This window comes from Danio rerio, chromosome 6 (genome assembly GCF_052040795.2).
Source record: "Danio rerio strain M-AB ecotype USA chromosome 6, GRCz13ab, whole genome shotgun sequence".
NCBI lineage: Eukaryota > Metazoa > Chordata > Actinopteri > Cypriniformes > Danionidae > Danio > Danio rerio.
This window is the reverse complement of record NC_141026.1, coordinates 13503849-13522800: the sequence shown is the minus strand read 5'-3', so window position 1 is coordinate 13522800 and position 18952 is coordinate 13503849. Positions and strand designations below refer to the sequence as shown.

Genomic DNA, 18952 nt, shown 5'->3' with positions numbered 1-18952 from the left:
ACACCCAAAATTACATGATACTTTTGAGGAAATGTTGGATAGTGCGGTGATGTAACGTTAATTAATTTATGTTCTATAACGTGTAAAACGGCACCATGAAAGGAACAACTCATATATTTACCTTAATCATATTATTGTATTATTTAGATTAAGGCAAGTCATATGCATGTAAACGTAGTCACAAATCCCAACCTTAGAAAAAAGGAGTTCACTGCTTTTGATGACAGCCCTTCCACAGGTTAGTACTAGTAAGCTATTGTAACGTTAAATCTTGCATTTATGTCAACAATCAAATGATAAAAACCAATATATTTAAGTAATTTAAATATTTAAAATATGAATTGATATATACTACTTTAATTATACTATTCAATTAAAATGATTACGTATTTTTTTGTCAAATAATTTTGTGGCTCAAAAGTATCGGTTCGGGTACCGTTTTGGCACCGGTACCGTTTTATAAGTATCGATTTAGCACTGGCATCGAAATAACCCCAAACGATACCCAACCCTAATTTGAAACATATTTTGGGAAAATGCTTTGGACTTTTTAAAAAACTCAATAATACATTCTCGGCAAATTGACTTCCCTTTTGTTATGGTTATGGCTGTTTTTACCTCATTGGCTTCCATTATAACCACATTTTTTGATAGCAAAGCAATGACACCAAACAATCATGCATTCTTGATTGTTGCTTGGTTTCATGTGTTACATATGCAGCAGCAATATGTTATTTTCTCAGACTGTGTGTCTGTGAATATACTGACAGTAGCAAGCCTTAATACTTGTGTGTCGGTACTTTTATATACATATTTATTACCATACTAAATCACTCAATGTTTGTTGTCATGACAGAACTGGACTAACCAGAGCAATTACCTCAAACACATTATCTCAAATGCTGTTTAGTCAGTTTTTGTGACTGTGAGGCATGTATTAAAGAAAAAACTAAAGTCATTGCGTTTGGGAACAGAGATGAGGTACTCAAGGTGAATTTGTACCTTGGTTCTAAAGGTCAAACAACAAAAAATACAGTCAAGAATCTTGGTGTGACTCTGGAGTAAGATCTGAGTTTCAATAGTCATGTCAAATCAGTTAGTAAATCAGCATACTATCATCTCAAAAACATTGCAAGAATTAGATGCTTTGTTTCCAGTGAAGACTTGTGAGAAACTTTATCATGCTTTTATCAGCAGTAGGGTGGATTACTATAATGGCCTTCTCACTGTCCTTCCCAAAAAAAACAGAACACTGCAGCCAGGATTCTGACCAGAACCAGAAAATCAGAGCACATCACACCTGTCCTCAGGTCTTTACACTGGCTCCCAGTCACATTCAGAATAGATTTTAAAGTATTATTACTTGTCTATAAATCACTAAATGGCCTAGGACTTTACAGATATGCTCACTGAAAACAAGCAGATCACTCAGATCATTAGGATTATATATACTAGAAACTCTAAGAGTTCAGTCAAAGCAGGGTGAATCAGCTTTTAGCTACTACGCCCCTCACTGCTGGAATCAGCTTCCAGAAATGATCAGATGTGCTCCAACATTAGGCACATTCAAATCAAGACTGAAAACACATCTGTTTAGCTGTGCCTTTACTGAATGAGCACTGTGCTGCGTCCCACAGATCGCACTATTGTGTCTTTTCTTTTTCATTCTTTTATAACCTGTTTTAACACATTTAATCTGTTTTTAATCATTTTTATTATTTGTTTTATTTTCTGAAACTTGTCTTTTTTATTCTTGTTTATGTAGAGCACTTTGAATTGCCACTGTGTATGAAATGTGCTAAATAAATAAACTTGCCTTGCCTATTTAATGTATGCAAAAGTAATCTCTTAGTGTTATTTTTGGTGGACTCTACAAACTTTATACCTTTTCAGATTTTCTTAGTGCACAAATACATTACACACTAAAGGAAAACTAATGTAGACTTGATAAACGCATTGTTATGTCGTTCAATACTGTGTTAATACGCCCTCATCCATGTGTTTGTTTGTTTCACAGTTCCCCTGTACATTCTTTGACGGACGTGCAGATATGTGTGCCTGTCTGTGTTATGAGATCCTGAAGTGCTGCAATTCCAAACTAAGCTCCATACGCAGTGATGCCGCCCACCTGCTCTACTTCCTCATGAAGAGCAACTTTGAGTACAATGGAAGGAAGTCCTTTGTCCGCACGCACCTGCAGGCAAGAGAGGGACAATGGAGGATGTCAGATCAACACTGATAGAGTCCATCTAGACCAGTGCTTCTCAACTTTTTTTTTTTTTTTACTCTGAGGCCCCCCATTGTCAGAAACCATTTTCGAAGGCCCTCAAAGATATGCCTGATACTTGTTCTGTAACTGCAAAGCTGCTTATTTTCAATCTTTTATTTATGAAGAATAGAAGCGGAAATATATTAAAAATGTCAATACATTTGAAAATAGTTAGAGCTATTAATATTCAATAATGGCAACACAGTGGCTCAGTGGTTAGCACTGTCGCCTCACAGCAAGAAGGTCACTGGTTCGAATCCCAGCTGAGTCAGTTGGCGTTTCTGTGTGTAGTTTGCATGTTCTCCCCATGTTGCAGTGGGTTTCCCCCGGTTGCTCCGGTTTCCCCCACAGTCCAAAGACATGCGGCATAGGTGAATTGATTAAACTAAATTGCTCGTAGTTTGTGTGTGTGAATGAGTGTGTATGGATGTTTCCCTGTACTGGGTTGCAGCTGGAATCACATTTGCTGAAAAAGTTGGCGGTTCATTCTGCTGTGGCGACCCCGGATGAATAAAGGGATTAAACTAAAGAAAAAAAATAAATGAATAAATTCAATAATGTTTTAGGATTTTTTATTTATTTTTTATTTATTTATATATTATATTTATTTTTCAGAATATTTTTACATTTATTTTTTAAAATCCCTGGATGAGAATACTAGTTCTTGAATAAAATCAGCTGTTTGTAAAGAAATGATTAAAAACGAAAACATTACCTTACACTGTATGTTAAAACTGTTAAAACTAAATTACCTTACATGGTTACTTAAAGTAATTGCTAGTCCTCTTGAGCCCTTTTGGCAGTTTGATCACGGGACCCCAGGTTGAGAATTACTGATGTAGAAAGCTTAGGCCAGGGTTGTCCAAACTTGGTCCTGGAGGGCTGTTGTCCTGCAGAGTTCAAGTAGGTATCACTGCAGCCCGGAGACCTCCAAGTAGGAGGGATTTTACTGCAAGTAGGCTGGGTTACCTCCAAGTGGGAGGGACTTAGGTGTGGTGGACATAAATAAAACACAACAGGTTACTATGAGGTTGGGTTAAGTGTTAGCGTAGGTGTAGACATTCATAAAACACAATAGGGTGGACTATGTGTCATATAAAAGACGTTAAAAAAATGAAAACTCCAGGTTTATACTGCCCACTTAAAGCTCAAGTCCCCCTGGTTTAGCTGGTTCAGGTGTGCTCGATTAGGGTTGGAGCTAAAATCAGGACACTGGCCCTCCAGGACCGAGTTAGGAGGACACCCCTGGCTTAGTTTGTAAAACTTTGGCTGTGTTCACACGTAATGTTCAGTTCTCTTGATTTGTTTGGTTATAAAGAAAAAGGAAAATAAAAACCTAGTCCTAGTTCTTGTAGCATTCACAATGGTAAACTGTACATATAAAAATAGATTAAATATAGAAATGTAAAAAAATGAATGAAAGAAAAAGGATTTAGTGGTTTATATTTTGCAGTAATTTGTTTGAAAATTTTTTCATTGTTTTGTTTAGACGTCTTTACTCTGTGTTTGGTTCCTATGTCAGTGAATTTCAGTATTCAGGGTTTGGATACCAGCATTTAAATGAAAAGCACTAAAAGAGCAATAGGAATAGATTTTTTTTTTTATCAAAACAAACCTGCTAAGTGTAAACACACTTAAAGTCCATACTGACATTTTTAATATTTATTTTATTAAAAGACCTGCTTGTTTATTTAAAACATTTTTTCATCATCAGGTGGTGATTGCAGTGAGTCAGCTGATCGCTGATGTCATCGGGATTGGTGGAACACGATTCCAGCAGTCACTTTCCATCATTAATAACTGTGCCAACAGTGATAAAACTGTAAAGGTAAAGTCATAGACATCAATTTCATTTCCAAAGCAACAATCCATTTTAAATATAGTCAGAAAAATCAGCATCAACTTGTCCAGACAGCAAATCAGGGGCAAATATATGGGAACCATTTATTTTTCCCATTAAAGGGATAATTCTCTAAAAAAAAAATGTTGTCTGCGACCATTTGCTCATCCTGGTGTTGTTCAAATGTTTTGCGCCCTTCTTTTTTTTTCAGCCCACACAAGGAAAAAATACAAAAGGTTTTGCAGAAGATCGAACCAAAATGCTATATTTCTGCTCATTCATAAGGCATTATTAGTGCAACAGATCACACTTACTCAGAAAAAACATAACAGTGATAAATCAAGAAACCGAATCACTTGGGATCTCTGAAAAAAAAAGTAATTTCTGTGTAGTTCTTTACCTAGTTAAATATATATCTTCAGACCAATCTTCGGTTGTCAGATGAAAATCATAATAAGTTAACAGTTAACTAAAGTGAACAAGTTAACTTGATGTTATGATGAGCAATACAGGAACACTGTCCATTGCATATTACGCCACATTTCTATTTGTCTTGGTTTCTCACAACTTGCATGATTTTGAGTTGGAGTGAACTGTTGAACTCATGAATGAGCAGTTGTGTACAAAGAGTGACAGTCAAAATTTTCTTTAAATAATTAAATGTTAAATAATAAAACTCTGTAGCAAACCTCCAGAAACCCTGAAATATACAGCATGTGTCATTATTTCTGTAAAACTTTTGTGTCTATTTTAAAGTGATAACTCACCCAAGCATGACAATTACCTCATCATTTACTCTCCTTTGTGTGCTTTATTAGTGTATTTCTTCTGTTGAACACAAAATAATGTATTGTAATGAATGCTTTTTGCTGGCACCCAGTGACTTCTGTAGTAGGAAGAAAATACGGCCAACCTGATTTCACCAAGCAGGTCATGTTCCTAGATTAACACCTATGTTGATGCTGGAAAAGCATTTCAATCAGCCATCAGAATTAAGGGATATGTTTACAGTTTATGATAAGTTTAGGCTTGCTGTTCTACATGATTGTTATCCAACTATTAGTTCCCTCTGATTTTGGGAATAATTTACAGTTCTAGTTGGGTTTTGGGTAGGGAATAGGTATAGATTACATTTTCGAACAAAATTGATGTTCCAGGATCAACAAAGATGTTAATCCAGTATTGCATCATACTTTGCAAAATCATGACATGCAAAAAATATCATGAAAGTCAATGGCTGCCAGCAACCAGCATTCTTCAAAATATCTTCCTTTGTGTTCAACAGAAGAAAGAAACTCAAATAGGTATTAAACAAGAGAAGGTAGAGTAAATGATGACAGAATTGTCATAAAAACTAAAAGTTGGTCAGCTCATTTACTTTCATTGTTATGACAAAGAAGATGGGGACATTCTTTAATCTTGGTACAAAAAAAGAGCATATACACATTTAAAACAACACCAGGGTGAATAGTTAAAGACTATTATTATTATTAGACTATTTTAAAAGTAAAATAAAAGTAAATAAAAAATATGGAAAAACAGTATAACGTCATTGGTTAAAATTACAATGAGCTCAAATACAGTAGATAGCTTTTCATATTCAAACTACACATTCAAATATCCATGATGTGACCGTCATGTGTAAGTTACATAATACCTGACTGTTTGTCCATCCTGCGCTCACTCTACAGCACACTGCTTTCCCCTCGGATGTGAAGGACCTCACCAAGCGGATCCGGACAGTCCTGATGGCCACTGAGCAGATGAAGGAACATGAAAAAGACCCGGAGATGCTGGTGGACTTGCAGTATAGCCTGGCCAAATCCTACACCAGCACCCCTGAGCTGCGCAAAACCTGGCTGGATAGTATGGCCAAAATCCACGTCAAGAACGGAGACCTGTCAGAGGTAAGCTGAGAAATTATTACTAATCATTAGTTATTATGGTAAAACAGGAGGTTGTGGATTATATGTTTCATCATGTCTTGTTTTCTTTAGGCAGCGATGTGTTACGTTCATGTGGCTGCGTTGGTGGCTGAATACCTGAAGAGGAAAGGTGAGGGTCCACTAGGGGGCACTGTGGAAATCATTTGTGTGTATCAGTGGGTCAGTTTCTTTTAGTTTTAGGTTGGTCCAAACTAAGATTATACTTTAATCTAAGATATATATATATATATATATATATATATATATATATATATATATATATATATATATATATATATATATATATATATATATATATATATAAAAAAACCTTTATCTTACAAAAAAGAAACAGGTGCAAATAAAGAACAAATAACAAATAATATGTTACATAAAATAATTATGAGTAAAATAATAAATATATATATATATATATATATATATATATATATATATATATATATATATATATATATATATATATATATATATATATATATATATATATATATATATATATATATATATATATATATATATAAACCTTTATCTTACAAAAAAGAAACAGGTGTAAATAAAGAACAAATAACAAATAATGTTACATAAAATAATTATGAGTAAAATAATAACTATATATATATATATATATATATATATATATATATATATATATATATATATATATATATAAATATATATATATATATATATATATATGTGTGTGTGTATATATATATATATATATGTGTGTATATATATATTTATATGTGTGTTTATATATATATATATATATATATATATATATATATATATATATATATATATATATAGTGGGGGGTTCCTGTAATTTATACTTTTCTATCAAAGACAAGATTTATAGCACTTTTTGTTTTATAAAAAATTATTTAATATATGAAAGAATCTTATTATAAAAATCACAAAACATTGGTTTCATCTTTAAATACCTTGACCTATGTATGTAACATTTTCCAAGCATAAGGATGTTGTTAATTAGGAAGGCATCTTCCCTACTGTCCGTTACAAATCCAAAAATGATGTCATTCATATTAAAGATGAGGTGTGCAATACTTGGGTAAAGCCAGTCATAAACATTTGACTATAATGCACCCACAAACATACAGTGAAAAAGCAAATGATCTGTTGTTTCATTATCATCACAAAACACATTTATTAGACTCAAATCCGAACCTAATTCTTAAATATTCACTTGACAGATATATCCCACTTAAAATTTTAAAATGAACTTCTTCAGTTTTTTGGAGACTAAAGAAACTTTAAATATTTAGTTCTAAGTATGTGAATTGTATCTTTAGAGAATGAATGTGAAATTGAGTTTCTATAAACCGCTAGAGGACATATAAAGTTGTTAACTAGATTTCTAATCTTTTTGTTTGAAAATGTACTTTTTTTTAAAATCACATTCTTCAATTAACACAGGAGGAACAGTTGAGTTTGCAAAGGTAGGATAGGAAATTCATTCATTCATTAATTTTCTTGTCGACTTAGTCCATTTATTAATCCGGGGTCTCCACAGCGGAATGAATAATCAACTTATCCAGCACATTTTTACGCAGCGGATGCCCTTCCAGCCGCAACCTATTTCTGGAATACATCCACACAGACACACACACACACACACACACACTACAGACAATTTAGCCTACCCATTTCACCTATACCACGTCTTTGGACTGTGGGGGAAACCGGCGCACCCGTAGGAAACCCACACGAACCAAGGGAGAACATGCAAAGTCCACACAGAAACGCCAAATGAGCCGAGGCTCGAACCAGCGACCCAGCAACCTTCTTGCTGTGAGGTGACAGTACTACCTACTGCCCGACTGCTTCGCCTAGAATAAGAACTTATTTATTTAATTAGACAGACAAAGGCGATAGGAATGGCTTTAATAATAGATTAAAATTTTACTTGATTAGAAATTATATTTTAAAAAGATAAATATTTTAAAAACATTTTTACTTGGTGTGAATGTCATTTTTTCTTTTACCACAATAAATATTTTTGATTTAGATTTAGATTAAAATAAAATGTGTAATTTGAACCGAAGTTAAAAGCATACATTATTTCTCAAAGTAGTATTTTTACTTTAAACCAGCATTTTCATGTCATGTGACCCCACTACATCACTTCCTGACCAGATAGTGTTGTGCCATCTGCCAGTACTCGATCTGTGGCCATCTGTAGTCAATCTTGTTTAGACAGGGTAAACATTCAAAAACTTTCATGTAATGTAATCTTGGTTTTTGCCCTAAGCATCCACAACATGTTTCTATGTATTGCAACAACAACAGTAGCCTAAAGTTACAGTACTTTAACAAAGATACTCTCAGGTACAGCTTATGTACTCTCTTAAGAGAATATTTTTTTTTCAGAATAAATTTTTAAGTTAAATCAAAGTAATTCAGTTAAATCATGGTTTCTACATAAAATGTTTTACCTTTGAGGCAAAACAAAGATTTTGATTAATATTAAATGTCATTTTTTTTTGTTTCAACCTAGTCAGAACTACACTTTGAAGACATTTTTTTTAGGTTGGTCTGAAACAAATTATAATTTGAAGTAAGGGTAAACAGTTTTTCCAAACTTAAATTCTAAAACCAACGCTTTAAAAAAATGTATTAGTGGTCTCTATTGAATTGTATTTTTTATTTCTTGACCACAATTATATTACAGTATGTTTGTGATTTAGATTAAATTAAAAGTTTAAACAAAGCTAAATTTTATTTTAGCTATATTTTTTCAGTGTACTATACAGTTAAAGTCAGAATTATTAAACCTCCTGACTTATTTTTCATTAAAAAAGTTAATGAAACAGTTTTGAATAATAACATCAATTATGTAAATCACATTTTATTCATATTAACTTATTATCATATTAATGTTAACTTAACTCTCCACTATACCTATTTTAACAGTTACTGCCTCCTGACTCATGCATTGTTTCATCATCATAAAAAAGTTTATAATCATCATAAAATAATTAAGTCTAATTTGCATAATTTTTGTTTGTCTCTTCTAACAACAGCTAATAGTTATTCTTTATCATTATGATTTTGTTTCTCTCCTGGTCACGTTCTGGTCAGCTCTATTACAGGTTATAAAATGCATGACAATCTTTAAAGCACTGATAGAAAAAAGCAGGTGACTTGCTCCAAGTGATTTCACTTCCTCTAGTGGACGGTATTGAGGCTTGTCATTATTCTCTCTTTAATTTGTAATATTATTTGAGCAAAATATTTTAGACAATTTAATAGTAGATTGATGATACTTTAACTATTTTGCTGTTATATTTCAGTGAATTTCCTAATCACTTTTTAAAAACTGTAATATCAAAATACTTAAAATTCTGCTAAAGATATGCCATGTGGTTAGCATCTTGATCTAAAGCACAACATAGTGGAAATGTCAAACTGTTAATGGTTTAAAACATTTAATAATAAGTTGCTAAGTTAAACAACAATTAGTAACTAAATCAAATCTTTTTCACTTCAACATTTAAGCATTTTACATTATTTTACATTAATACAGAATTCAGCTTACAGTAAATGATACGTTTGTTGAATTTCATTCCAGTTGAAAGAAAATTAATGGAAAATTCTCAAAATGTACATGCAATTCTGAAATGAGTTTTATGTATATACTGTATACATAAAACCATATATACTCGTCTTGTTGTTGTTCCCAGTTGTATAAGCAACAATTAATAACTTGACTTCTTGGCTTCATTTGGAAAAGTGGCAAAAGGTAGATTTTATTGATGAATCATCTGTCCCAATCATCACAAATACTGCAGAAGATCTATTGGAACACGCATGGACACAAGATTCTCACAGAAATCAGTCAAGTTTGGTGAAGGAAAAATAATGACTTGGAGTTACATTCAGTATTAGGGCGTGCAAGAGATCTGCAGAGTGGATGTCAACATCAACAGCCTGAGCTATCAGGACATTTGTGCTGCCCATTACATATAAACCACAGTAGAGGGCAAATTCTTCAGCAGGATAGCGCTCCTTCTCATACTTCAGCCTCCACATCAAAATTCCCAAAAGAAATGGTCAAGGTGCTTGAGAATTGGCCACCCCAATCACCAGATATGAACATTATTGAGCATGTCTGGGGTAAGATAAAGGAGAAGCCATTGAAAATGAATAGTGAGTCATTGATAAACTCTGGAAGACCTGCAAGAACGCTTTCTTTGCCATGCCAGATGACTTTATTAATAAGTTATTTGAGTCATTGCAGAGATGTATGGACACAATCTTACAAGCACATAGGAAACATACACAATATTAATTCTTTTTCCACTGCACCATAACTTTATATTCTATACTGTACATTACGTTTGTTAAGTGACAAGACTTTTGTCTAAGCAAAGTCAGACCTTACTGTCCTAGTTAAGTAATTAAAAATCAAGGCATGATTATTTATTTTGGTAAATTAAGCACAATTTAGAGGCCTTTGCCTTTCATATAAGCTACTTCTGATACCAAATGATCAGCTAGAAGTCAAGTTATCATTTGTTGATCCTAAAACTTGAATAGGCGACAAGACTTTTGTCAGGTTGTGTATGGAGTATAATTTTAACAATTTTAATTAACACATAAGCAGAAACACAGCAAAACGCGACAGCACTTCTTTTTTTAAATTCATTAACAAGTTGTTGCTGATCAGATACAGTTTATTTGATGAAAATGTACTTTGCAATAAAAAGAGAGAAAAAAATTGCTTAAATAAGCTAGGGAAGATTTGATTTTGTAACTAATTGTTGTTTCAATTGAACTCATAATCTACTAGAAAACTAGTTTTTTATTCTAAAACTTGAGTTCAGTGTTTCACAACTAAATGAATGTCTATAATATTCAGGTGAAAGGTGATTTGACATTTTTCTTCATGCCTAAAATCACGCACATATGCACAGACACATTATAAAGCCTTCATGTTCAAGGTTCAACCATATTTTGCAATCGAGAGTTCTTAGCAGGTTTTTTTTTTTTTTTTACAGGAGGTAATCTCAGTGCGTGATAACAGTGCTAATAATCCAGGGTCAGAAAAATGACATAAACACACTCATATCATACAGTATTTACAGATTCCTGTGATCTTTCCCTCAGAAATGAGTCTGCATTTCAGATTTTTAATGAGTTTGTTTTGCAGATTATTGCACCTTCTTTAATTCATTTGTTCTGCCTCCTATTTTATGTCTATGGCAGGAATGTTCCGGCAGGGCTGTTGTGCATTTCGTGTGATCACACCTAACATTGATGAAGAGGCAGCAATGATGGAGGACGTGGGCATGCAGGACGTTCACTTCAATGAGGTTCATATTCGCTTACATTTATATATATATATTATATACAGTATAGACATTAATGAGTCACAGCCTCTTAATCCTGCCATTGTTTTATAGTGACACTCCACTGGAATGAATTCAGAAGTCTCCTTTATAACGTCAGTCATAACCCACAGTAGAAAATGTTCTCAGATTTCTTATCTAATCAGTCTCAATTATACCTTTGCAGTGGGTGTGTTTGTAAAGGAAGTCCAGATAATGAGCCTTGATTAGCCCTCATCACTGTCAATAATCAGTTTGTGCTTTAATGAACTAGCATTTACATGTTGTTCGGTGCGCACACTTGTGATAAGAGATCGTCTTTGCTGTTGGAGTTAGTCCAGACGTCATTCTGAGTAACTGAGGACTCGGAGAGAAGTAATTGGCTTTTCAATTTCAAGTAATATTGCTGAAAACACACATTTCTATTCAGCAGTTTAAACTAAACCACCATCAAAGCAATCATTTTACTCTTTAATTGCCATATCTTCTTATTATAATATACATTTTAGACTTTGGTTTTGGGATTCAGTTTATGGAGTTATTAATCTCCACAGGTGTGTTATTTTGTGTTTCCAATATTAAGCATTTTTATGTTTTTGCTTTAATATGCGGTTGTTTTTGGACATTTTGGATATTTTTAGCCACTGTGCCGCCCCTTTATTTATTTAAAATAAATTATTTGGGTCTATGTTTAGTATGGGCTTGTTTGCTAGCAAGATCTGTCAACTATAATTAATTGAGACTGTACACTGTACACTTTGTTTCCTGTAAACTGAAACGCGTGTATGGAACAGGATGACGCAAAACGTAAACTCAGGCCTAGTTTACGTTGTTGCATTTTTGTTTTAAAATACATATTAAGTTTTGGGAAAGACTGAGTGTTTGGAAAAGGCTGAAGACCCTGTTTTGGTTTGAAAAGGCTGGTGTTACATTTCCGCATAGATAGGCCAAAACACAAATCTTTTAAAACGTAAGTATGACTGGACTAGACATTTAGACTATTGCATTCCATTCCCTAATCTGTCAAGCCTCTCTCATATGATTTGCATAGGTAGACTGCAAGTTTAGATACCAGCAAGATATGTATATAATTAGTGAGTGTGAATAGTCATATATCATGCTTTTTCAACAGTCTGAATGATCCTTTTCTTCTTTGGTCCAGAAGACACGGCATCCATTTCTGCTAAAAATACCTAAAATACTGATTCATTTGAACCACAGTACACATTTTCACTGTGTTATGGTCCATCCCTGATGCCTCCGAGCCCAGAGAAGTCGACTTCTGGACACTGTTAACCTAGGGTTTGCTTTTGGTACAGTACAGTTTTAACTGGCATTTGTAGATGTAACTACGTATTGTGGTGCTTGACAAAGGTTTGCCAAAGTAGTCCTGAGCTCATGTGGTGATATCACTTATAGATGAATGACGAATTCTTGATGCAGTGCCGCTTGAAGGATCAGAGATCACGGTTGTGCAGCTTAGGCTTGTCCATTACGCACTAAAATTTCTCCAGGTTTCTGGAATCTTTTAATTATGTTATGCATTGTTGAAGGTGAAATATTCAAATGTCTTCCTCTCTTTCTTTGAAGAACATTGTTTTTAAACATTTCAATAATTTTCTCATGTATTTGTTGGCAAACTGGCGATCCTCTTCCCATCTTTGCTCTTAATGGGCTAGACCTTTGTGGGATGCTGCTTTTTTACCAAATCATAATTAAAATTACCTGTTGACATCACCTGTTTCAAATCACATCATTATTTAATCAATTTACCTCATTACTAGCCTTAATTGCTCCTGTCCCAACTTTTTTTGGAATGCGTTGCAGGTCTAAATGATAGGAAAAGATGTAAATTTACAAATGAAATGAAGTTGACCGGATAAAATCTGAAATATTTTGTCTGCATTGAAATACAAGTCAAAGTTAATTTAGAAATCATTACTTTTATTTTGCGTTTTTTATAAATGTCACATTTTTTTTTTGAGTTGGAGTTGTAAAACAGGTGTATGTAAACTGTATATAACCAAAACCCAGTAAACACACTGAGATTAACCAAATCAGTAAGGAATGGCCTTCATTGCTGCGTAGTGATTGTTAACACATTAACCAACAGCTCACAGGAACAAGAAATTGGTCCCAAATGGGATATAAATAGTTATTATAGACAAAAGTTTGAATTGTAAAGCCTCACAAGGCACTTTATAAACTATCAACACTGCACACTTTAGCAAATCACTCCAATTAGAATCAATGTTGGATTATTGACATTTCTTAGATCAGCAGAAGCTTTTTGTGAGAAGATGATTTAGTTGTTCGGGGAGGTGTCATGATGGGATTGCATTAATTATGAGATTCTGAGCATATAAATTTGTGCACATTTATATTGATGTCTCTCTGCAGGAGGTGCTGATGGAGTTGTTGGAAGCGTGTGCTGATGGTTTATGGAAAGCAGAGCGCTATGAATTAATTTCAGATATCTACAAGCTCATCATCCCCATTTACGAACAACGCAGAGACTTTGAGGTACGCAGAAACACACACACACATATTCATGTGAATCCAGTTTTCAAATTTTCTAGAAATACATATGCAGATGTACTGTATTAATGTAGTTTTGTGCTATTATGTAGAAACTGGCCCACCTGTATGACACATTACATCGGGCCTACACTAAAGTGATGGAGGTGATGCATTCTGGAAAGAGGCTACTCGGTACCTTTTTCAGAGTGGCATTTTTTGGTCAGGTAAGAAAATACAGCGCTTTCTAACAGTACAGCTAACACAGGCTGTTTGAATTAAATGCACTATGACAACAATATAACTGCATTTTTTAAAGGGGTCATATCATGAGGTATCAAATTTGATCTTGTTCTGTGAAAACATGTTTTGAATTTCATGCCTCTGGAGCTTCCTCCCTATTTGTCAAAAAAAAAAACTCGTTTAGAAATAATCAGATCTACATTTATGTTTGTATTATATGGAAGCCCAGATTGGTCATGGGATTTCAATTAAATGCAAAAACATAAGCATCTGAAAAAATGGAATCATTAACATACTTAATGCTCGATGATAAAATTAAAGCTTTAAATTGACCTCATGTTTGGTGATCTGAATCAGTTTTAGCATCTTCTGATTCCAGGAACTGGTATATGGCCCCAAAACTTCTGATCGACCACCCTTAACATAAGCATAGTTCTCTTACACGCATTCTCTCACAAAATAATTTTCATTTGCTTGCAAACGCATTAAAAAATTCCCACCCATCTTGTATTATTTCTCACAAAACGTTTGTGTGTGAATGTGGGACACAGTAATTTTGCAAGAAATGATAATGATAAAAAATGATAATGATAAAAAAAAAACATAAAAAAAAAAGAATATATATATATATATATATATATATATATATATATATATATATATATATATATATATATATATATATATATATATATATATATATACAAACACACACACACACACACACACACAGACACACTCGCTGGCCACTTTATTTAGGTACATCTTACTAGTTCCGGGTTGGATCTTCTTTTGCCTTCAGAACTGCCCTAATCCTTTACGGCATAGATTCAACAAGGTACTGGAAACATTCCTCAGAGATTTTGGTCCCTATTGACATGATAGCATCACACAGTTGCTGCAGATTTGTCGCAGCACATTCATGATGCGAATCTTCTGTTCCACCACATCCTAAAAGTGCTCCATCGTATTGAGGTCTGATGACTGTGGAGGCCAGTACAGTAAACTTATTGTCACGTTCAAGAAACCAGACTGAGATGATTCACGCTTTATGACATGGCGTATTATCCTGCTGGATTTAGCCATAAGAAGATGGGTACACTGCGGTCATAAAATAATTGGACATGGTCAGCAACAATGCTCAGGTAGGCTGTGGCGTTGACGCTGCCCAGTTGGTACTAATGGGCCCAAAGTGTGCCAAGAAAATATCCCCCACACCATTACACCACCACCTTCAGCCTAAACCATTGATACAGGGCAGAATGGATCCATGCTTTCATGTTGTTGACGCCAATTTCTGACCCTACTATCCGAATGTCACAGCAGAAATCAAGACTCATCAGACCAGGCAACGTTTTTCCAATCTTCTGTTGTCCAGTTTTGGTGATCCTGTGCAAATTGTAGCATCAGTTTCCTGTTCTTAGCTGATAGGAGTGGCACCCGTGTGGTCTTCTGCTGCTGGTGCCCATCCGCCTCAAGGTTGGACGTGTGGTGCATTCAGGGATGCTTTTCTGCATACCTCAGTTGTAACGAGTGGTTATTTGAGTTACTGTTGCTTTTCTATCAACTTCAACAAGTCTGGTCATTCTCCTCTTAACTGACCTCTGGCATCAACAAGGCATTTGCACCCACAGAACTGCTGCTCACTGAATAGTTTCTCTTTTTGGACCATTCTCTGTAAACCGTAGAGATGGTTGTGCATGAAAATCCCAGTAGATCAGCAGTTTCTGAAATACTCAGACCAGCCCATCTGGCAACAACAACTAGCCACGTTAAAAGTCACTGAACTCTCTTAACCTTTCTTTCCCATTCTGATGCTCGGTTTGAACTGCAGCAGATCATCTTGACCATTTCAACATGCTTAAGTGCATTGAGTTGCTGCCATGTGATTGACTAATTAGAAATTTGCAAACAAGCATTTTGACAGTTGTACCTTAAAAAGTGGCCGGTGAGTGTATACACAAATATTCAAAATACAACTTTTTAATTTATTTGTTTTTAGATGTTTATGATCATCACATCTTCATATATGTGAGCATTTGTGTTTTACTCAGAAACCTACAATGCTATCAGAAACCTTGGGCTGTCAGCAAGATAGCCCAGTGGTTAGTGTGCTGACATGGTGTGGCAGAACTCCGGGTGTCCCGAATTTGAATCCCAGCTTGTAGACCTTTTCCGATCCTACTTCCCTCTCTCTCCTACTTTACCTTTTTTTAAAAGAAACTTTGGGTCCAAAATGGTCTCATAACACTTATTTAGGACTGTTTTAGGTGAAAAATAAACTTTACACACATTATAATTGGACTTCTGGGAGACAAAAATCAACTAATAAAAAGTTTGATGTGACCTCTTTAAAGATCCTGTATGCATGATAATATACCCTGCATGACAGCAGAGTCTTGTTTAAAGCATGTCTAAGGCATTGTGAGTCTCAGTAATCAATCTTTTCTGCTCTTTTTTTTTCTTTCCTAAGGCTGCGGTAAGTGTTGTTATGAACTGTGTGTGTGTGTGTGTTTTGTTATATTGTCAAGCCATAATAGTCACCAAACTACGGCTTGTTTGTCTGCTTGCATAATGCTTTTGGTTTAGAAGTGGAGGAGGCCTTTTTTTCTGTGTGCTGCTGGCGTCCTTCATCAATAACACGTCCTCTCGTCTGTACATCCTGTCATTTCTTTATTCCGGGTTGAGCCAGGCAGCACGCTGACGCTTTGTTTACTATGGAAGCCATTTTTAAATGGGTTTGGGCCATAAAAATTTAGCTAGGCAACATTAGCGAGCTCTTTGGCTGTACGCTGTGCCCATTAACCTCGCAGAAGTTGTGTGATTTTATGGCTTCTGCAAAAAACACACACTGAAAGCTCTGTGTAAGTGCTGATTCAAAACTGTCCATGTCAGACTACAGAGAATAAAAAGATAGCACTGATTATTTACAGATAACATGATTTCTGCAAAGTGCAGAAGACTAGATGTTGATTGTCTGAGTCATGAGGTGTAATCAGGTTTGTTTTGAAATAATGAATATGTTGGAGGTTTTTAAGACAGTTAAAGTTTACAGAGTGTGTCCCTCAGTCATAACTAGGCTCACATGGAATCTGCGCGCACAGAAATCCACAGATTTCTGCAGATTTTTAGCCCATCATTGACTTTATTTAATTACTTGTGTAAATAAATGTCTGTAAATTTGTATTAATTCGTTTTTTAAATTCATTTTAGTAATATTAATGACTAATATCAAAATGTTATCATTTATTTACAATACAGTTTTTTCATTTCTGTATTTTATTCGGTATATTTTATGAGAGATTTGCTTTGTTTACCAAATAAGTGGATCTAGATGTATTTGCTTTGTAAACAATGAAAAAAAGTTAAAAAGTAATTATTTTTCATTTCATATATTACGTTTTTAGTTCCGATAATTCTTAAATAATTTTACATAAATCGGCAGATATTTTTTTATTTTTTTTTACAAAATTCTGCGCAGAAATAACAAAAAATGGTCACAGAATCTGTCTGGCCCTAGTCATAACTAGGCCCACAGAAATCTGCAGATTTTTTAGCCCATAATTGAGTCTATTTATTTATGAGTGCGTACATATATGTGTGTACAGTTTTATATAAATAGTTAAGTAATTATAATAATTCTGTAATGTTATAAATAATATGCTAATATTTATATGATTTATTTACAATGTCATTTGTAAAGTTATTTTATTTATTTTGATTTGTTTTATTTATTTATTTATATAGGAAAAATGCATGACATGTTGTGCCAGAGTTAGCTATAAAGCTAATTTACATCTGTAATCCCTGGGCAGGAGGTTGTAACAATAAAAAAAAAAAAAATAGCACAATATACACTTACAGTACAATACATAAAAAAACATCATAGTCAGTAAAATGAAATCAAATCAGTGGTTGCATATTTGATTTTCTTTAATTTAAGAACAGTTTCAAAATGATTAAAAGTGGTACTCTCTCTAATATGCACTGATATTTGATTCCATCTTTTTGCTGCGCCGACTGAAAAAACTGATTGTCCCAAAACACTTTTGAATATTCACCTCTAACTGATGACCTAGTCTGTCTTATACTGTCCTTGCAGACAATCACACATTGTTTGAGAGCTGGTGGTGCAAGATCATTAAATATTTTATACATTAGACACACATTGGCAAAAAAATAAGAAATTATCTAATATAAGTAATTTATGTTGTTAAATACAATTACAGTAATGACATCTTTTTGATTTTTTTTTTAGCTAAATTGTTTACAGTTTCTTTATAGATAATATACAGTGGTTTTAATGTTGTAATGTTCGTGTGGGCCCAGCTTGTAGCGCAATAAAATAAATGAGTTATGATGAATAAATCAATTCTATTTTCTGCCTTTTAGTGGTTAATTAATCATAGGAGACTGTTTTGTTTATAAAAGGTTTGCATCTCATTGGATTTGCATTGTAAACCCTAAATATAAGTTAAAAGGTGATTATTATTATTTTTTATTTAGTTTTTACATTTGTATTAATTCGTTTTCCTAATTTATATACTCTCAAAAACATTCTGCATCAATTTGCGTAATTTTTATTTTATTTTTAATTTTTTTACAAACTACTGAGCTTAAAGAGCATCAATAGCTAAAAATGTCCACAGATTCTGTCTGGCCCTGGTCATAATTTTTCATTTTCACTTGTGTGATATAGAGATTTGTTGATTTGTTTCCATCCAAAGATGCTAATCTAATGTATGTGCACAACTGGAATATTGCATAAAACATTTTGACAAGTAAG

At 33.8% G+C, this 18952-nt stretch overlaps 2 protein-coding genes across 28 annotated transcripts in view; one reads left to right on the top strand and one right to left on the bottom strand.

Moving 5' to 3' along the window:
* Positions 1-18952, bottom strand: part of stk24b (serine/threonine kinase 24b (STE20 homolog, yeast)) — an 835587-nt gene that overhangs the window by 687590 nt on the left and 129045 nt on the right. The window lies entirely within an intron of this gene.
* Positions 1-18952, top strand: part of dock9b (dedicator of cytokinesis 9b) — a 182308-nt gene that overhangs the window by 149565 nt on the left and 13791 nt on the right. For all 27 annotated transcript variants that reach the window (XM_087256670.1, XM_087256666.1, XM_087256668.1 and 24 more), the window contains 7 exons: positions 2018-2200; positions 3984-4097; positions 5801-6016; positions 6107-6164; positions 11285-11391; positions 13807-13929; positions 14037-14150. In XM_087256670.1, coding sequence (XP_087112796.1) covers positions 2018-2200; positions 3984-4097; positions 5801-6016; positions 6107-6164; positions 11285-11391; positions 13807-13929; positions 14037-14150 — 915 coding nt within the window. The remainder of the gene's footprint in view (positions 1-2017; positions 2201-3983; positions 4098-5800; positions 6017-6106; positions 6165-11284; positions 11392-13806; positions 13930-14036; positions 14151-18952) is intronic.